This window comes from Lipotes vexillifer, unplaced genomic scaffold, assembly GCF_000442215.2.
Source record: "Lipotes vexillifer unplaced genomic scaffold, Lipotes_vexillifer_v1.1 scaffold1781, whole genome shotgun sequence".
Taxonomy (NCBI): Eukaryota; Metazoa; Chordata; class Mammalia; order Artiodactyla; family Lipotidae; genus Lipotes; species Lipotes vexillifer.
This window is the reverse complement of record NW_006788426.1, coordinates 372,741-395,108: the sequence shown is the minus strand read 5'-3', so window position 1 is coordinate 395,108 and position 22,368 is coordinate 372,741. Positions and strand designations below refer to the sequence as shown.

The following is a 22,368-nucleotide window of genomic DNA, read 5'->3' as shown; positions in this document are numbered from 1 at the left end:
AGAAATAAATATGTTAACATAGTGATTTTCAACAATTGGCTGGATCCCAGAGTTGTTCAAAAGGGGCTCAAAAACTGAAGTGGGTATTGAGTGTTAGCTAGACCCTAGAGATTGAAAATGATGAATAAAGTACATGTACATTTTAATGAATTTATCAAATTTGTGATCATTTTTGATCGTGTTATTTTCTTAGTCATAATATCCTCCTCAAAAAGAAACATTGCTATGATGTAGAGATTCATGGTTTTGATGCTTATTAAAAAATGTGAGCAACTGAGCCAACTTGTATGGTTTTCACTGATAAAGGCTTGGATCTCAAGAGGTTTTTTTCAGGGTATTATTTTAGAGTAAAAACAATACTGTGACAAGTGTAAATATCCTACTACAATTATTCCTTTTTCTACATTGAATAATTAGCTTAATTTTCTTATTAATCAGAAAGTATGTACTCTAGGGCATTGATTTTTCTAGGTACAAGAGGTCAAGAACTAGAATTCCTAGTAAAATAATCTGCCTATTACCTGCAATTGATCCATGGCAACCTTATAGGAAATTGTTACCACAGCTATTTGATGGTGGACACACCTGAAAATTGCCTATTTAGTATGATTCTTGAAAAGAATTCCTAAAGTTTAAGATGTTCTGCTGATTGATTAGCTCTGCTGTTTCCAGATAAGGGGTTACTTTTGTCCTCAAATCAAATATTTCTTTTTCTCCGAACAACAAATCGCAAACTCAGATTTTCCTTTTTCATTAAACTTGGTTAACTTGCTTAGTATTTCTAGGCCTTCCTCATGCATATAAACTAAATGTGACTACATGATCGCTAGGATTATTTTATGCTTTTATATTCTGTGATTTGAGACATTTGATAGTAGCTGTATGGCTCTGAGTACACATATAAAATCCCAAGTCCTCCCAAACTAGAAAATATATGCCTGGCAAGGACACTCACTTCTACTTTGTTTTTAAATAACAGAAAATTCAGAAATAGTTTAGAGCTAGAACAAGGCACAGGTCAGTAAATAGAAAAAAAAAAAAAAGATTTGGGAGAGGTTTCTATATTCATTCCTTGTCTCTGGGAATCCTGACATTTAGCCTGGACAGCAGTAGGGTGATTTAATGCTCGTGTTAAAGAGGACACTGGAGTAGTTTTAGTTGCTATTTCTTTTTCTCTTTGGTATAATTACTGAAAGGTAAAATCTAACTTCCTTAAATGTACTTTTGTCTTCACCCACTTATGAATTAAAACCGCGCCTTTTACTAACATTTTACCATCAATCTGTCCACTCAGGTGAAATGTACATGTCCATAAAGTGTGTACCTAGAGTATGTAGATTTATCAGTTGAATTAACTTTCTGTGTTAGTGCTGGATGGTTATTCATTTCAAAATGAATATTGAAAGAACTGTGTTCTCTAGTTTTGTCTGAGGAGGCACAGTGGTTTTAGTTTATAATTTTATTTTTAACGCTAATGCTTGGGAAGGACTTTTTCCCAATTTTCCTCAATTATCAGAGAAGATATCTTTCTTTAAATTAGGAAAGGACTCAGATCCATGGCAGAAGACTGTGTATGGCATCTTTATTGTTAATAGGAAGTGTGGTATTCACTATAGTTAATGATTTGAGAAAATTCATTCAATTATTTTAAGTAAATACATTTGATTGAAAATTCAGCTGGTACCTTGAGATCTGTGTCTCATGTGGTTACACAGATGCTGAGCACACACGGGCAGCAAAAGATAAGTGTATCCCTGGGGTAATTGCTTAGTCCTTTGTCTTATTTTCCATTATAGAAGGAGGGAGCCGCTTTGCCCAGACTCTGCAAAGCCCTCTAACAATTTGCAAGGGGAGAATCCCAATATAATTTATAATTCCAGATTTCTGCCATAATTATAGTGGCTGCCTTCTGTTTAATTTTATGTGACGGTCTGTCAGCTGACTAGGTTTTGTAGTTTCAGTTGTTCACGAAACTGTAATTTTCTCCAAGAATGAGTTCACCTCCTAATCAAATGGGTGAAATCCTCTGAGTGTTGGCTTTAACTCCTAATACATTTTGATTAGCCTCCATTTGACAAGAAAAAAAAAATGGCCCAGGAGATAAGCTGCCCTATCAGTTCATCATTTTCATTAGTCTGTCAACATGTGCTGATTATCCTATCAAGTTTATCAACAGCCTTGAATGTGTTTTCTAATTCTCACATTTGCATATTATTGGTGCCCTTTAGGAATCAGTGATGGATTATAACGTCTGTCTAGATTTAGCCTGCAAGTATTCATTTTTCTCACGGCTCATTCATTTACCCCTTCAAGACCACTACCCCCAAGCACTTGCATGTATATATGCAAACATTATTTATTTTCTTTTATTTGGAGGTTAGGAGACATAAAGGAATATGTATGAAAAAATATAATTATATTTGAATGTTATTATTACTTTAATAACTCAATTCATTGCAGCTGCTTAAAAAAACAAAACAAACAAACAAAAAAACTCAACACGCCAGCCCTTTGCATTTTCCCTTCCCTTGAACATCTTATGAAAAACATATCACTCTATGCTGCATGCCAGTAGTTGACTTACCCTGAACATCGAATGAGCCTATTTTTCGCATTTGTGTATTAATAGAAAATAACAAGTTTGATTATCGATTATTACTTGCTTCCCAACTTAAATTTTTCTATATTTTATCATAAGACTTAGTTTTTATTGTGATAATTTATAACTAAACTTAAAAGTCTATTTAAAAATACATTCTCATTATTCTCTTTGATTTCATAGGATCAAGGTGATTGAGTACCAATAAATGAGGAGTATCATCCCATCCAAAATTAAGTGAATCTACGTGCATGTACAAATCATATTTTAAAAGACACTATATATCATTTTTATAAACAAAAATTAAAGTTTCACCTCGGTGGCAGTTATATTTAGTAAGGTATGAAAATACATGAAATGTTAAGAGGCCAAATCACACAATAACTGTTAAAATTGCTCCTAGCCAGTTGTGGACCTCAGTTTCCGCTTGAGAGAATGGGTTGGATTCAGTGGAGATTCAGTATAGTCTGAAGTCAGATAGCCCAGGTTCAGATTATGGCTCTGACACTTAACAGCTGAGTGTCGTTGGGCAAATTACTTAACTGAAGCCTCAGTTTCCCCATCCATAATGTGCTTGTAATGGTAGTGTCAGTTTGAGGATTGATTGAGATAATGAAGGTAAAGCATATTGGACCAAATGCCCAACCTAGTAAGTGTTTCATAACATTTACCTTCTGTTGCAATCATTATCCTTTCTGTAGGCTTTAAACTGCAGAAGTCACTCCTTGTATTCTCTCTGGCAGTTCTTTCTGTATTTACCAATATAAGTCTGATTTCTCTATAGATACAGTTTTGACGTACTGATGGCCTTGGAGTCACCAACGGGAATTCTGTTTAGTTCTGTCCTGTCTAGAATTGCTGCGTTTTCTCTCGAAGTCCATTTCCCCTTATCTCTCAACAACCACGGTCAAAATCCATCTTTTATCATTAACTGCATTAACCAAAAGTGAAACAGCATACTTAGTTAATGCCCAATTAATTTAATTCCATTAATAGAGTATTCCCTTTAAATTGAAATTGTCATATTTAGGTTAGAGTTTCTTCTCCTTTTCCTGTCATGACATATTTTCCCCCTAGACTTCGTCAAAATTATTCTTTATTCTGACACCTATTGTAGGCCTTTATTGAATCTCAGTTTCTCCTCTTTTCTTCTCAAATTGTAAGTGACTTTTAGAATCATAGAATGTTAGAGACGGAAGATTCATATCTTTAAAATCCTCCTAACATAATCTTTTATTTTACAAGCTAGAAATTAACACTCAAAGAGTTAGGTTGATCTGAGCCTGAACCAAGATGGCGGAGTAGAAGGACGTGCTTTCATTCCCTCTTGTGAGAACACCAGAATCACAATTAGCTGGTGGACAGTCATCGACAGGAAGACACTGGAACTCACCAAAAAAGATACCCCACATCCAAAGACAAAGGAGAAGCCACAATGAGATGGTAGGAGGGGTGCAATCACAGTAAAATCAAATCCCATAACTGCTGGGTGGGTGACTCACAGACTGGAGAACACTTATACCACAGTAGTCCACCCACTGGAGTGAAGATTCTGAGCCCCACGTCAGGCTTCCCAACCTGGGGGTCCGTCAATGGGAGGAGGAATTCCTAGAGAATCAGACTTTGAAGGCTAGTGGGATTTGATTGCAGGACTTTAACAGGACTGGGGGAAACAGAGACTCCACTCTTGGAGGGCACACACAAAGTAATGTGTGCATTGCGACCCAGGGGAAGGAGCAGTGACCCCTTAGGAGACTCAACCAGACCTACCTGCTAGTGTTGGAGAGTCTCCTGCAGAGGCAGGGTGTGGCTGTGGCTCACCGTGGGGACAAGGACACTGGCAGCAGAAGTTCTGGGAAGTACTCCTTGGCGTGAGCCCTCCCAGAGTCTGCCATTAACCCCACCAGAGAGCCCAGGTAGGCTCCAGTGTTGGGTTGCCTCAGGCCAAACAACCAACAGGGAGGGAACCCAGCCCCACCCTTCAGCAGTCAAGTGGATTAAAGTCTTACTGAGCTCTGCCCACCAGAGCAACACCCAGCTCTGCCCACCACCAGTCCTTCCCATCAGGAAACCTTCACAAGCCTCTTAGATAGCCTCATCCACCAGAGGACAGGCAGCAGAAGCAAGAACTACAGTCCTGCAGCCTGTGGAACAAAAACCACATTCACAGAAAGACAGACAAGATGAAAAGGCAGAGGGCTATGTATCAGATGAAGGAACAAGATAAAACCCCAGAAAAACAACTAAATGAAGTGGAGATAGGCAACCTTCCAGAAAAAGAATTCAGAATAATGATAGTGAAGATGATCCAGGACCTCGGAAAAACAGTGGAGGCAAAGATCAAGAAGATGCAAGAAACGTTTAACAAAGACCTAGAAGAATTAAAGAACAAACAAACAGATAAACAATACAATAACTGAAATGAAAACTACACTAGAAGGAATCAATAGCAGAATAACGGAGGCAGAAGAACGGATACGTAACCTGGAAGACAGAATGGTGGAATTCACTGCTGTGGAACAGAATAAAGAAAAAAGAATGAAAAGAAATGAAGACAGCCTAAGAGACCTCTGGGACAACATTAAACGCAACAACATTTGCATTATAGAGGTCCCAGAAGTAGAAGAGAGAGAGAAAGGACCCGAGAAAATATTTGAAGAGATTATAGTCGAAAACTTCCCTAACATGGGAAAGGAAATAGCCACCCAAGTCCAGGAAGCTCAGCGAGTCCCATACAGGATAAACCCAAGGAGAAACACGCCGAGACACACAGCAGTCGAATTGGCAAAAATTAAAGACAAAGAAAAATTCTTGAAAGCAGCAAGGGAAAAATGACAAATAACATACAAGGGAACTCCCATAAGGTTAACAGCTGATTTCTCAGCAGAAACTCTACAAGCCAGAAGGGAGTGGCATGATATACTTAAAGTGATGAAAGGGAAGAACCTACAACCAAGATTACTCTACCGGCAAGGATCTCATTCAGATTCAATGGAGAAATCAAAAGCTTTACAGACAAGCAAAAGCTAAGAGAATTCAGCACCACCAAACCAGCTCTACAACAAATGCTGAAGGAACTTTACTAAGTGGGAAACACAGGAGAAGAAAAGGACCTACAAAGAGTTAGGTTGATCTGTTTAGGATTACACAGCTTGTGTTAGAACCAGAAGTGTAGGTTACTGATTTAAATTTAAATGCTTTTTGTATTCAGTCCTTCTGTATTGCCAAAACTGGCACATTCTTCACTGTCAATATAGCTTATCTTTACCCATTTAAAAACCAGCATATATATCTATATGTAGATATAGATATATAGATATATGGATATAGATATCATTCCTTGTCCAAATATATATTAAAAACCTTTTCATCTTAAAAGAATGAAACACCTACAAAATTGTGGTTTCATTACAGATGCATGAAATACAGGATATTAAAATTCTTTTAATGTAGGTTAATATTTAACCACCCTCATTTTTTCTCTTCTTTCTCTGTAATTGTTTATTTCCCTTACTATGTATACTTAAGCATTGCTTTTGAATAATCCTAAGAGATTATGTGAAACTGAAATAGGCTGTAGCTTTCAATTTTATCAGTTTGAGCCCTTCCAATCCCAAAGGTCATTTTAAGCCTATTTACTATTTAATATAAAATTACTTGGCTTTCTCAATGCAAAGTGATTGTTGGGTTTAATTATAATATATAAGCAATTTAGGCCATTTCATCTTGGTAATATATCTTGAGAACAAAAAGCCACGATGTATTCATGGAGTAAGAATCTAGAGTTACAGCCTTGGTGTTGCAGTCTGCAATCACTATGTTTAGAATAACCTCTGTGTGCAAAAAAAAAAAATCTTTAAGTCACAGGTCCTGAGTTGGGGGTGGCGTATAGTGGTGGTAGGACGAAATGGAAATAGTCCATATGGTTTCTGCTCTCATAGAACTTTGTGAGTGATTTCACAGTTGGTCTAGTGCTCTTTAGTATCTTTCCTTAATAAGTAAATGCCTATAAATGAAATGGATAATTGTATTACTCTAGCCTTGAGAATATTTTGTTTATAACTATGTAGGCCTACTATGTTGACTGGACCAAACAAACCAAAACAAACAAAACGAACAAAAATCTCAAGCTTTTTTTTTTTTTTGATTTGACACTAGTGTCACAATTTGCATGTATATTTATATATCCTTGTTCTTTAAAAAATATGTGTCTATGGGTAACATGCTTTTATCTTACGGAGAGGTTACCTTCTTCAGGGGAATTCCATGATAATGATCATTGCTATTTATTACCTCATTTGCCTTTATTTTGATCTTACTATTTCGATTCTCTTATTTCTGATAATTCCTACATCTTCTTTTATACACATCCCTGTTACTTATGAAATCCTAGCTCAGTATTAGAAAATATATTTTCCTCCATCAGCCTGCCACTAACAAGTCTTTTACTTACATAGGTTTAAAATTGACAGGATGAGGGTTTCCCTTGGTGGCGCAGTGGTTGGGAGTCCGCCTGCCGACGCAGGGGACACGGGTTCGTGCCCCGGTCTGGAAAGATCCCACGTGCCGCGGAGCGGCTGGGCCCGTGAGCCGTGGCGGCTGAGCCTGCACATCCGGAGCCTGTGCTCCGCAACGGGAGAGGCCACAGCAGTGAGAGGCCCGCGTACCGCAAAAAAAAAAAAAAAAAATTGACAGGATGCTTTTTCCTCACATTCTCTCATAAAAAAGAAGGAATCTTTTGACTTCAGTTTCGTGAAAACGGCTCTTCAATTATGAGAGATTTCCCCAATTTCATTGAGCTAGTTAGAGAGAACGGTGAAAGAACCAATAAATAGGAGACACAGTGAATTTATTATAACAATTTTGGGAGTAAAGAGCTTGTCCAAATTTTAGAATTTGTGTTTTTGAGAAAGAAACTTGTGGAATGAAGAAGCTTTGTCATAAATGGCTACCAGGGACCTTTAGATTCCTTACTCTCATTTAGCTAAGAACTGACAAAGAAGATGTCAAATGTACCTCCTGACAACAAAACACAAAAATTCTCACTTGTAAATTTATCCTAACTCTTCGTGAAGGATGTATACTCTATGCAGAATTCAGTTTAGTAGGTTGGCTGTCAGAGAAGTCTGTTTTTCTCTCAGCCTCTGTGTGGTTGGTTTTTTAGTGCATAATTTCTTTTTGTTGGATTTTTCTAGTGTGCACATTTGCGTGTGTGTTTATGTGTTGACCTCACTTTGTTCCAGAATATATTTAGAATAGAAATACAGAGTAAATTTTTGATAGGTCAGTTCACATGCTTAATGTTTTCTTCTATGACTGGTGGTTCTAAAGTGGATTGCTCAAGGCATTTAGCATGCTGACTGTGAAAGAAATGGTTTTTAACTGTGTGAGATTTGAACTTCACATCTTTCAAGTGTGGAAGCATTAACACTCCAGTAATGTTAAGCTTTTTATACCACCTGCTTCCCCTGTTTTGAGTTCTGGTGATTGCTTCCATTGGCACTCTTGAAAATCTGATTGCTTCCATTGGCACTCTTGAAAATCTGTGCGTCAACCCTTCGAATGTGATACAACTGTATAACTGGATTAGCCATTGATCTGTGTACCTCTACAAGAATATTAACTTCTAATTTTTAAGATAAATCTTTTCATTGCATTTTCATTTTTCATTCGTCAGAAAGGACAAGACCAGGAGAAAGAATAAGACCAGGGCCAGGAGATTTTAGAAATTCATTTTGTAAGATATGGAGCCAGTAAGATAAGGAAATATGAGCTTTGGGCTGTATATCAAAAAGAATAAATATATGAAATGTATGTACACAATTTGCTCCTAAAAGTTCATTTCTCATTATAAAACTGTAGTGGTTTATTTTTTTTTCTTTTTACCATTCACGCTTGATATAAATTCTACATTATGTACTATGGTTACAGACATTAATTTGCTAGGCATTAGTCTATACACTACAAAGGCCAGCCTCCAGTTCAGCTGCATTAAATAGGTAATATATTTTGTTTAAAGTTTCAATTAAACCCAGGACCAGAAGATATATGGTCCCTATGGGGAATTTGAACATTTTCATGCCAGTGCTGGGATTGCCTAAGGATCATGCTTAGGTCTAGATGTTGCTTGCTTTCCTGGAAATGCGATATGAGACAGTTGATTATATTTCACTGCTATTAAAACCACATGAGCCCACCTGTTACATTAATTCATACTTTTGCCAGTTTAGTGGTAAAGGAAAAGACTGAGACTTAAAAACTGTATTTTTAAATTGAGTTATAAGGAAATGAATATATTCAAATTAATACCTAATTATATCCTTATTCTCTGATTCCCAAATAATTTCAATATGTTCTGCTTGAAAAATGTTTTCTGAGGCTTCAATAGAACTAAATGAGAAGAAAAAAATGTATATTTTACTCTCTTATTGGGCACTATCCACGGAGTGAATCTTTTACTCAGTAATAAATATGGGTTGGATTGTTCTCAGAAAATTAAAGTGATGCTATGTTATACTTGGAAAATTAACTAAATTTCGAATTCTGACATTCTTAAAAGATGCCAATTTTGATGACATTGAGATGAAATGGACATAATCGTGAGGAAGAAGAAAATCTTGTATGAAGGATACAATCTTGAAAATCAATGTCAAGAAAACGATAAATTGTTGCACATATTTAGAATAGGCCAGTAATACAAATGAAGTTAAAAATTAAATACAGTACTAATTGTAAAACTTTGCTCTGTGTGTATTTATATCGGCTTTTCCTAATAGGTAGGGAAAAGTTGTTTCCTACATGAAAATCTTATTTAACTCCCCCATGAACTGTTTACACTGAGTGAAGCTATTGTCATATTCGAATTGAATAAAGCATTAAAATAGAACATGCAAAGTTTTGTTCCAGATTACAAGTCTTTTTTTTGCCAACACGTAAATTATGAGTATGGGGTTCTGTGAGCTGTTGTAGAATCTTATTTTTAAGTATTCATTAAAAATAGAATGAATTTAAAAATTTTTGATATATCTTAGTAATTAACATTAATATAAAAATTTATAGTATAAAATAAATTATTCATTACATATTATAGAGACATATTGCTTGATCCAGGAATACATATGAAATGTAATCCTAAGAAGATGTGTATAAAACAGAAAATGCTTTTATTATTCTCTTCTGATGTCTTCCTGTAAATATTTATATCCTATTTCTCTGAATACTATTATTTTCATTAATTCTTTCCAAGCTAGTATAACATTTACTCTTTCTTTTTTCTTTCTTCTGGTGTAAGCTTTGGGTTTTTCTAAGCACAATTTAGAAATTCCTTGCATATATTTTTAGTATTCCCTAAATATTTCAGTTGTATTAAGCTGTTTTATTTTATTGCATTGTAATTCTCTTGACGACAGTACTATATTTTTTGGGAGCGGATCATCACCTCCAGCATGCACAGGGACACACAGACACACACACACACACACACACACACACACACACACACACAGTCTCACTTTCTCTTTTTTTGGAAAATCTGAACATTTTATGGGATTGTCTCCAACATTTGTTGATTGATTGCTCTTAGTGATTTATTTCCTTGAAAACATAAAGGAAATTGATTAGCCTAGAGAACTTCAGGATCCCCAGTTGCAAAAAGAGACATAGTGACATAGGCTCCTGGCTATTTTCCAAGTTAAATTTTGATGGTACATCAGATGTTTCCAGTATATAACACTAGGTATTAGGAACCTTTTTATTTTATTTATTTATTATTATTATTTTTTTACATCTTTATTGGAGTATAATTGCTTTACAATGGTGTGTTAGTTTCTGCTTTATAACAAAGTGAATAAGTTTAGGAACCTTAACTTTCACTGAAGTTTAACCTCTTTCTTCATGATTTGTGTTTTTACTTAATGAAACACATTTTCATTTTTTTTCCCCTGCATTTCCTCTCTTTGCTTTAAAACTACCCTTTCTGGCTTCAAGGGTTTCCCCTTAAGTTTGGTGCTGTAAGGACTTGCTAAAGAATTACGTATTGAACCTTTTCATTACCCTCAGTTTAAGACTTGGATTATATTTCGTTTACTTCCAATCACTCCGCCCCAAAGGAAGAAGTTATAATTGTTAAAGTCTGTTGTCAGATAACTAAGTAGCCTTCCTAATTTCTGTAATCATTTAAATTTTTATCTTTGTCTTTGCCTGCTCTGTTCACTACCTCTTAAGGATTTCCAATCAGGACTAATATAGCTAAGGTAACTGGACTCTGTCATCTTTATGATACCATACAGCTGAGGAAAATATTAGGATGGAAATATAAAAGATTCACAAAATTTGACAGCCAATAGGTACAGCAAGTTTATGACATAAATAAATAAAGGCCAGACTCCCTAATGTTTCTATGTTAATGCTAATACCGTGAGGTAAAAAGTGAGAACTAAAATCACAGCAAATTAAACTCTTGACATAATAGGCTCCTGATGTCATGTGGTTCTGTCCAACCTATAGATTCTAGAAAAAGAAGTTACTTGGAAATTTTTCTTCGGTGACATACTAGGCAAAAATGTAACATCTAAATTCAAGTTGATACATAATGTGATCAATTATTTCTCAGATATTTATCAAGACTCTGTGGAGCCACTTCTGAACTTAGGTTGGAGGACAGATAAAGAGATGAAGTGTTTTCTCTCTGGCTCTACACATCTCATAGTCTAATTTAAGATCAGGAAGATTATAATTGGTGAGGTAAGTCCTATAGATACATTAAAAAGATGGGGGACAGACAGGAGTTGGAATAAATGAAGAATTGGGTATACTCTTAAATAGGAAAAGTCAGTTTTGTAAAAACTGCCATCTTTAATTGATCCCTGGATTATATATAATTCAGTAGCAATAAACATTCATAAATTTATCAAAAATTTGACAAAAGGATTCTAAAGTTTATCTGGTAGACTTAACAGGAAAATAGAACCAAGAAGGTTTAGAGAAGAATAATGGGTGAGACTTGCTCTACTTGATATTAAAATATTAGTATCAATAGAAGCTACAGTAATTAGAGCAGTGCTGTCCTGGCATAAAAACAGAAAATCTGACTAGTAGGACAGAATGGAGACCCTAGAAACAGATCAAAATTAACTAAATCTTTATAGATAATAGATGTGGAATTAAATATGATTGAGGGAAGGGAGTTTTTATAAAAGCTGATCTGGGAGAATTGATTAAATGTTTGGAAAAAATAAAATTAGATATCTGCCTCACACCATATGGTAAAATGTATTTCATGTGGAATAAGTAGCTAATTTTAATAACAAAACTATATAAGTAGAAGAGAATATATGTCCCTATAATGGAGAATAATTTTGTGCAAAATAGTGATTACAAAGGAAAAGTCAACTTGATTTGCATACGTAAAAATTAAAATAGTCTGAAATGAAAAGCTATTACCATCTTTTGCCTATTATAGGGAAAAGATAAATGTTTTAATTTAAAAATGGTTTAAAAAATGGTTTAAAAGCATTAAACAGTGACCCACAATTTTAAAAAATTGCTGGTTAAAATTTTATTTAAAAAATTTGTGAAAATATATACATTTTCATTAGTTTAAGAATTCTACTGCTATATACGTATTCTAAGATAATAAGACAAAAATTTTTTTAAAAAGGTAATTACAAAGAAGGATGATAATTGCTGAAGTAGGTGTAGTACCTGTGAAAAAATTGGGAGGGGAATTTGAATACACAAAAAAATTGATCTTGAATGAGAAAATATAATTTTGGAAAATTTATCATATTTTTTAATATAGTTTTAAGATGCTAGAAGGAACCTAAATATTTAAAACTAGCAAAATATTTTACTTATAATTGATTTTTTTCAAAATATAAAATAAATTCTGGAAAAACACCAAAATTTTACCAATCACTGAGTGATGGGATTCATCTGATTTAATAAAATTATCATCTTTCAAATTTTCTACATAGTAGATATAATGTTAGTAATTAGATAATAAATATAAATATTAAAAAAAATTTTAAAGATTAATCAGGACTTGGGCTAGTCAATCTTGAGTAGATCATCTAGAAAATCCATGAATATGACAGTTCCTTTTTAAACTAGGATATTGTCACTGATTTATGAAATGACTATGTAAATTCCTGGACAGTGATGAATCTACAAATGATTATATAATTTAGGGGATTAAGGAGTTATTTAGTTTTAGCCCCTCATTTTGTGGATGATAAACAAAGGTCTTGTCAAATAACCTGTTTGTCTATAACCATACAAAGTTTTAATGGAAAAGTAAGAATTAGAAACCCAGACATCTAATTACTCTTTTGGTATGTAATTCATAATTCTGTGCTACATCATAATTATAAATAATTTCAACAGGTAGGTGGACAAACCAAGTTAATCAATCAATTAATTAAAATGTGTTTATTTCATTTTAAAATTATGTGGCAAAATTAGTTCCTAAGGAAAGAATTAAAAGTAACATATAAAAAAAAATCATAAACTTGAAGATGGGTAAAGTGCTCATTAAAAGAAAAATGACCAGCACAGAAAAACACGACTTATAAAAACCATCAATATAAGACTTCCCTGGTGGCGCATTGGTTAAGAATCCGCCTGCCAATGCAGGGGACATGGCTTCAAGCCCTGGTCCAGGAAGATCCCACATGCCGCGGAGCAGCTCAACCTGTGCACCACAACTACTGAAGCCCGCGCGCCTAGAGCCCGTGCTCTGCAACAAGAGAAGCCACCACAATGAGAAGACCGCGCACCACAACAAAGAGTAGACCCCACTCACCGCAACTAGAGAAAGCCCGCACACAGCAATGAAGACCCAATGCAGCCAAAATAAAGGAAACAAAATAAACCTGATATCTTAAATGGAATAGAAGCATTTCTTAAAAATGGAATGATTACGTTAGTGACCAGCCAAATCCTTAAGCTGGGAGAGCTTAGAAATTAGACAGATTACCATAGAATGCCTGACCTTCAGGCAAAGTATCCTAAAACACTTGCAATATTGACAATCAGATACTTTCACCATATCAGCAGCAGAAAGCCTTCTAGAAATCATGTAGGACTATTTTCTGAATACTCCTGTTCTTTACAGGCCAGAAAAACGCTATGACCTACATGAGCCCTTTTACAAAGGTAGCATTTCTCCCCAGTGTGCTGGTGTCACTGTATTTTACAAACATTCTTCTAAAACTTTTAGAACTTCTCAACTTGTAGCTAGACACATGCAATTCAGTGTTGTTCACACCTTTTGCACTCATGTTCCATTGTTCACTGTGATTTTGCTCATAACCACTTACCATCTGTTTTATTATCTACTTGATAATTTTCTTCATTCTAAAACATATTTATGAAATCACATTTTTAATCACAGATTAAATGTAATTTATAAGTACTAAGTTAAAAAATTTTTTTTGTGTTTCATGTGCACCTAAAAATCAAACTTTGGAAAATACTGATAAATATATTTCTCTCAGAAGATTGTAAGTACCATGGAGGCAGGAATGAATGATACCTCATTAGCCTTTAGGTTTACCATCATATGCATTATCCATGTTGGCTAACCTAAATTGATACGCAAGATATGTATTTAAGATTTTTTTTTTTTTGGCCTGAGCCATGTGGCATGCGGGATCTTAGTTCCCTGACCAGGGATCAAACCTGTGCCCCCTGCATTGGGAGCATGGAGTCTTAACCACTGGACCACCAGGGAAGTCCCTATTTAAGAATTTTTAAAAAGAGATTTAACAATTACTGTAAGAATTGAGAAAGGAGTGATTACTGTTGGTACATGTGGTCAAAAAAATTTTAAGTTGGGGAGGAGGGATAGATTGGGAGTTTGGGATTGACATGTACACATTGCTTTATTTAAAATAGGTAACCAACAAGGACCTACTGTATAGCACAGGGAACCCTGCTCAATATTCTGTAATAACCTAAATGGGAAAATAATTCGAAAAAGAATAGATACATGTATGTGTATAACTGAATCACTTTGCTGTACATCTGAAACTAACACAACATTGTTAATCAACTATACTCCAATATAAAATAAAAATTAGGGCTTCCCTGGTGGCACAGTGGTTGAGAGTATGCCTGCCGATGCAGGGGACACGGGTTCATGCCCCGGTCCGGGAAGATCCCACATGCCACGGAGCAGCTGGGCCCGTGAGCCATGGCCGCTGAGCCTGCGCGTCCGGAGCCTGTGCTCCGCAATGGGAGAGGCCACAACAACGAGAGGCCCGCGTACTGCAAAAAAAAAATTAAATTAAATTTTAAAATTTTTTTAAAAATAGGGAATTTGGAGGGTGGAGGAATTGCATAAGGTGGTCAAAAGATACAAACTTCCAGTTATAAGACAAAGAGGTACTAGGTATGTAATGTACAACATGATGACTGTAGTTTACACTGCTATATGATGTATTTGCTTAGGGAGAACATCCTCAAAGTTCTCATAACAGGGAAAAAAGCATTATTTTTTATCCATATGACATGAGGGGTATTAACTAACCTTACTGTGGTAATCATTTCACAATATATATGTCAAGTAATAATGCTGTGCACCTTAAACTTTTACAGTGCTGTATGCCACTTATATCTAAATGAAGCTGAAAAAAAAAAATAGGGAATCTAAACTGAATCTTAACATAGAAATATATTCTCTTGAGGAAGGGCAGAAGAAACAAAAGGTAACACTAGCTGATAGGGGTAGTATGTACCCCTACATGCTCTATTCTTTATCTGGTAGCTGGAGCTGTCCAGTAACTTGAAACATGAAAATTAGTGAGATCTGGACTCTTACATCATCAATAATCCAGCTTCCTTTCCTTTAAGGAGTTAGTCTTTGCCTGGATTATTTAGATTCAGAGCTTTTTAGGGAGGAAGAGTGACATTATTTGTTCTGCATGTGAAACTGGTTTATATCTGCCTGAAGCCAGCCTGGAGACATCGAAATCCCTTTTGTCTGTCAGTGAATTGGAAATAAATCTGGGTGATGAACCTGATCACTACATCATCACACTGCAGATCTTTGAATTCTTACGAAAGTACCTCTATTATGTCATTTTTGTGTGTGTGTATGTAGGATGAGAAAGAAAAATAGTCATCATTGCTTCTTTCCTCCTGGGTAGTATAAATATTTTTTTTCTATTATTGTTAAGTTAAGAAGAATTATAGTACCAGAGAAGATGACTTAACCCTCCTCCCTCCACCCCATTCCCGATCAAGTATCTTCATTCCCTTTCTTATTGAATTTACTGAACTTTCTTTTCCTGTGGCCATTTCCTTTATGGAATTTTTATGATTTTAATATTTTAATCAAGCTTGAAGGATTACATGTATACCACTCTCTCCTAACTGAATCCACTGATGGCACTTTTTGCAGTTATTTTATCCCTTCTCTAATTATTTTTTTATAAAAATAATTTGGACAGAGTGGAATAGTAGAAAGAAAAAGAGAGAATCCAATCTGAATCCTGAACCTGTCATTTGCTTGTTTTTGAACACTGAGCAAGTTGGTTAAGCTCAAGAACCCATAGTCACTTTGTTTGTAAGATGAGACCAATACTAATTAGAGTGTAGGAATAATGTAAAAAGTATAAAGATAATGGGGGGGGAGTGGGATCGAGGCCTAAGAAAGAGGGGATATATGTATACATATACTGATTCACTTCGTTGACACCAGAAACTAACACAACATTGTAACTATACCCCAATTTTAAAAAAAAAAGAAACCTGGGATAGAAAAAAATCAAATAAATAAATAAATAAATAAATACACCACAAATCAATAAGCCATTAGTAAGGAGAAAAGAAATTCTAATTTGTACCTGATTTACTCCAGAAGTGATTGGGTTCCCTAAAAAAAAAAAAAACATATATATATATATATATATATATATATATATATATAATACTTTAGTAGGTATTCAATAAGTAATCAACTTTATATAGTAGGTAGCTTGATGCATTGGCAAAAAGTATGGGCTTTCGAGGCATTCACACCTTTTAAGATAGGATTATTAACTGTTCAAGTCACTTATTATTCCTGTACCTTCCTCCACATTCACAAATGAGTGTTCTAACCCCTTGTATGAATTAGAAATGAGAAAAATGAGGCTCCTACCTTGGCAGTGCCAGGGATATAGCAAGTACTTGGACCTGTATTGTTTGTTGCCTGAATCTTTATTGAGTTGCCTTTTAAACACATTTAAATTCATCCATGATCATTTTCTTGCATTTTAGGCTTTGCATCTTGATTTTATTACCACTTTTATGGGCTGTTTTGTGTTAAGGTTAACCTTAGGACTAAAGTACATCTTATATGCTTCATATTTCCCTCTTAATAATTGAATAAAGTATGAGGCAGAAACGTTTATAAAGGTCGACCGTGGATTATTATTGCTCTTCCTTATTCCTTTAATTCAATAGAGAAGCCCAAGGCAAAGTGAAATGAACTTGATGGCCAGTGTATCATAAGCTAGAAAACAATTTTCCGTGAGGCAGAGTATAATTTTCACCTGAGCTAGAGACTTGGAAAATTTGTGATTGTTCACTACCAACAGGTTAGCAATGCACTGAGGTCAGGTCGTCCTGGGTTTGAATTGCAGTTTTACCTCTTTCTACATTTATGGTTTTGTGTGTTTGATTTAGCCACTGTGCTTTTCAGTTTTCTTATCTGTAAGATCCAGGTAATTAAGGATGTTTCTTAATTTAAAAAATGAGATACACAAGCAACTAATGTAGAGATTGAAAATATGCTTCATCTCACAAACCTAATTTGAAAAGTTAGTTAGTACTGGCTGAATGAGGGTGATGCGTTAAGGCCCCTTGTGGGGCTAAGTGAGAAAACATTCTGTGTGCCCAACGGTATAGAATGGGAGGAGTGGCTGCATGTAAGTCAGACATTTGTTCCCTATAGCTTGCTACCCTATTTTGTAATAAACATTCAATGAATGTTATTGTCATTGTTATTACTGAGATGCACTGAATGGTTACACTGAAGTTTTTCTAAGTTGCAATGAGTAGTACCTAAGTAAGCTAGTTATTTACATTTTTCATATGCTTGCCAAGATGCATTATAGCATTATATTTCTTATTTGTGGTCCTTTGGTATTTCCCCACCTCACAAGTTTTATAACTTAATAAGTTGCTTACGAGTTCTTACTGAACAAAATAGTTCAACCTAAGTAGTTAGCAACTTAATAATATTTCATTTCAAAATGGGTTTTAATCATGATAGATTTCTGACTTGGGAAAAAATAGTGCACTTTCTGAAATGATTTTTTAAAAATCAGACACTTAAATATAAAGATATGAATCTTGAAAGCTCTCTGGAATTGGGGTTTTCCTGCACTCTCTTTCTGTACAGATAGCTTACCTGTTACTATTCTACAAGTTAGTTGAATTTTTAGTAAATGAAAAGTAGAAGCCATATTAAATGCAGTGATGGTAGGACTTCTAAAAAGTGATCTATGAGCACTTGAAGACCCAAAGTAGAATTTCAGGTCAATTCCAAACAGAACCTGTAATGCAGACCCATCTTTCAGCTCTAACTCTGAAATTAGTATGTGTTTTCTTCTGGCTTTAGAATCCCTTTTAGAGATAAATAGTTGGATTTGGTTTATCATTAAGTGCTTTACAATCTTTAATATTCAGGATTGTGCATCTTTTCTGTTCTATAAATCACATCTAGTATCATTTTAGAATGAAGAAGTGGTTCCCTCTCCCTATGGAAAATTACTATTTGTTTTGTTTGGAAATATTTATTAGTTCAACATGCCGAAAAGAAAATTGTACGACATGGTTTCACTTATTAGGAGCTATTATAATTAAAAGATATAATTATCACAGAAACATGTAAAAATTTTTTAAATCCATGCCTAATCCTACCACTCTAACAACTATGAATATTTTGTATATTTTATTCTAGTTTTTGGTCTTTGCTTCAGGATTTCTTGCATCTCACCTTGAGCATTTGATTAAATCTAACCAAATTCTTCTTAAATGCGAACACATTTTAAGCTTTAAGAAAAAAATTTTTTTTCGAGCTATCATTTTTATGATAATATAGTTTAGTGACTTTTCTCAGGACTAGAAACACATAGCTGTGTGTGAGTGGTACCTACATTTTTATGCATGTTACATATAATTTGTCACCAATATTTTTACTAACCGGTCAAGCAAAGGACACTCAAAAGGTCAGGAGACGCAAATCAATTCAATTCATCAGACATATTTCTATTGACAGTGTTGTGCTAATGCAAAAAGAATTTGATTAAAATAAAAGGAAGCTAGCTCTTCCTTTGAAGCAAAGATGTACAACCAGTGTGGGTAACACCTTTAGGAAAAGCCTCTGATTATTCCTCTCAATGGAAAAAGCCATCATAATTATGATTAGTTAAGCTATAAAAGTCTGCTTGAAAAATAATGCAGGTCACCAGTCTGTTGCCTGGTCTCAGAAATTAAGTAGCTTCAGCATTTACAGTGTTTATTATAACTATAATATTTAACTTAAATACACAAATCATCTTAAAATATACTTTTGCCATCAGGTGAATATTCTTCCATACTATGAGCATAGAAGAGAGAGGGGGATGATAATAAGCGGGCAACTGATACACTTTTGGCTTTATTTCCAATTTTTTTCTCTTGCTTGGCTGTTAGTGAAATGCTATTTGGTGGGCAAAGTTTGTGTAACTTGAAAGTAACAGCTGATGGCCGAAAGGCCTTAGAATAGCTTTGCACATGGTGATGGGCATGCTAAATAACTGTCATATATTCACTGGATTTTTCCAAAGGAAACTGGTAAATTTTATTTACTTATTAAAATATAAAATGCAAATAATTTCTGAAAAAAGCTAAAATCTAGCACCAATGCTTAAACGCAAATATTTTTAACTCCTTCATTTAATCTTACTTTTCTCAACAAGGTTGTCAACCTTAGAGGGTAGGACCTTGAACTTCTGTTGTCTAGGTCCTGCATAATACTCTCCAGTTAGTAGTTATTCTATAAATACTTGAAGATCTGAAGGAATGAATGAATGTGAATAAAAAAGAACAAATGATTGTACATAAGAAAGACCCAACCTTAAAAAAAAAAGAAATGATGACAAAGCACATATTCTTGGGAGTTAGATGTTTCTAAGTTAAAAAATAAAAAATCAAACCTTTATCATGTACTACATTTTTGACTTTTAGGCATTTTACTTAATTTCTCCAAACACAAGTTTCCTCATCTGTGAAATAGACATGATGGTGACTTTTGGGGAATCAAATGAGGTAACGGATGAGAGTACTTGCCACAGAATCTGAAAATGTGTGGAATATAAACATGACGATGTGATCTGTTGCAAATGTTCTTGGAAAGCTGTATCCTCATACTGATTTTCATGATTCTCTTGCCAGGTGAAGCATACATGCGACTAAGCAAGCTCCCTGAAGCAGAGCATTGGTATATGGAATCACTGAGATCCAAGACCGACCACATCCCCGCTCATCTCACCTATGGGAAACTGCTTGCTCTAACAGTGAGTAACTCCCTTTCTCATCCTTTAGAAACTGGTTCTGCGTGTGCAGACTGAGGCAGATAGGGTTTGAGGTACTGGTTCCTGGCCAGTTAACCCTGGTTCCTGGCCAGTTAACCCAGATTGTTAGGATTTAATGATGATAATACTAAGTTAGAACTCTGTACAGAAAAATATAGAAAAATGTATTCCTTTGGCTATGGGGTTTGCCATAGATAAAATATTATATGTATCCTTGATGTAATTTAATTGAAATGTATAAATGGAGAACTCCAAATGTGTGATTATATAATGAACTTGTCAAAATAACAATATTTGTATAACGATTATGTTCTCCAAGCCAGTGTTAACCCCAGATTGGCTGTAATGTGGAATTAAGTCTGATTCTTTCCCAAAAGCCAGCATTATATAAGATAACTGCGTGTGTGTCCATCACTGTCACCTAGAATTCCTACTAATTGGAAATCATTCTGTAAGAGAAGTGGAGCCGTCATTTGGCCACCCACTATGTGACAAGCTCTCTTGGCCACATTTCTGTGAAAGTGGTATTATTCAAAGCATAAGAAATTGTTGATATTCTACCTTTGTGACTTACAAAAACTGTAATTTTATGTGCCTCAAAGCAATGTTAATGTTTTTATTTTATACAATCAGGGATTGTTCAAAATATTTAAGTAACTTTTCACCCAGCTAATAAATGGTACAACTAGCCTCAATCCTAATATGAATCTCTTATCTGTGTTATTTTATTTATATCCCTTAATCTCTCTCCAATATTACTAAAAATAAATGAACACTAGCAAAACGTAGAGCAAATGGTCAGGAAAGTGATTGCTATGTGAATTCGTAGAAGCATCTTATAATTATTTAAAAATAATAACATTTTTATTTCCCACAGAAGATGATAAGCTAAACACTTAAAAGTATTATGTATCCATTCTAAGATACCACTAAAATGTTACTAAAGAGATTATATAGGCAGACTAAGTAACCAGAAAACATCCCACTAAAAAATATCTAGATATGCCTAATGAACTACAACAGATATGCTCTTAATGCATGGCTGAGCTCAAGGTGTAGAAAGAGAATTTCCCAGGGATGGAAATGAAGCAATAACTAAACACCGGAACAGTAAACAGTAGGCTGTTCCTACAGCTGATTTGGGATAGTTTACCAGTTGCAACAACCCATGGGAAGGAGCTTATTGTTTGTTTTCCTTCTTGTTGGAATAAGAGACAAAACCTTGGACCAACAGAAAGCCAGAAATTAGATGCCTAAATAAAGCAGGAAAGTTCATATCCTCAGTGAAAGAATAATGTAGAAAAATTTCACATACTGATACAAGAGGACAGCATGAAAGTTTGTCTATCTCAGCATGGAATCTGAAATCTTTGCAGAGAATTTGTCACTATCATCCTCCCTTTACCAGGCTTTGGGTTTTTGAATTTACTTTACTTGAATGATCAGGGAATTCCTAGGCCAAGAAATTAAAGTCAGTCCAGTAAAATCTCTAGCTGAAGACATTACTGAAGGTGTCCTCTGAAAGAACACAGTTAAATCTAGAAGGAGTTACTAAGTGGGGAGCAAAAAGACTGGTGAACAAAGAAATGGTGATTATGTGGGTAAATCAGAATAAACTTTTACTCAGTAAAACTATTGAGAAGGAATAACCTCACAGGAACAATCAGAATGGGAGGGAAGATGAAATTTAAGCTGATTTTTGGAAGTCAGAAAGTAGAAAGAGGTATTACAACTGATTTGTCAGAACAGAGTAAACCACCATCTAAAGGGAGTTTGGAACGGGATAACAATGAGAAGAAAGCTGGAGAGACTCCAGACGTGGCTGCAGCTGGCATAGAAGAGAGTGAGTTAAGGAGTATAAAATAGGGTAATCAGTTCTAACTTACATGTGCGGCAGTCAAGTTTCTCCCCGTGTGCACAGTGCTAGCCAGCAGGCACTCACCTCCAAGTGGGGAAGGGATGCTCACAGTGGTGGAGCAGTTGGGTGAGAGAGCTCCATGACTCAGGAACAGCTTGCCCAGTCAAAGGTGGAATGCAGAGGGGACTGAAAAGAGGATTGACTGAATGTTTTCCAGTGGAGTACTCAGATTGTCAGTACCGCTCCCCTGCCACCCGCAGAACACAAGCTACACAAAGTTCATACCCCCTCAGCAACGCATGTACACACACCTCCCCTCCCAAGAAATGGTTGCATTCTTATCTGGA

At 35.2% G+C, this 22,368-nt stretch overlaps 1 protein-coding gene across 1 annotated transcript in view; it reads left to right on the top strand.

The window, feature by feature from the left end:
- TMTC2 (transmembrane O-mannosyltransferase targeting cadherins 2) overlaps nucleotides 1-22,368 on the top strand; it is a 407,491-nt gene that overhangs the window by 266,258 nt on the left and 118,865 nt on the right. The window contains exon 8 of the mRNA XM_007461593.1: nucleotides 20,024-20,145. Coding sequence (XP_007461655.1) covers nucleotides 20,024-20,145 — 122 coding nt within the window. The remainder of the gene's footprint in view (nucleotides 1-20,023; nucleotides 20,146-22,368) is intronic.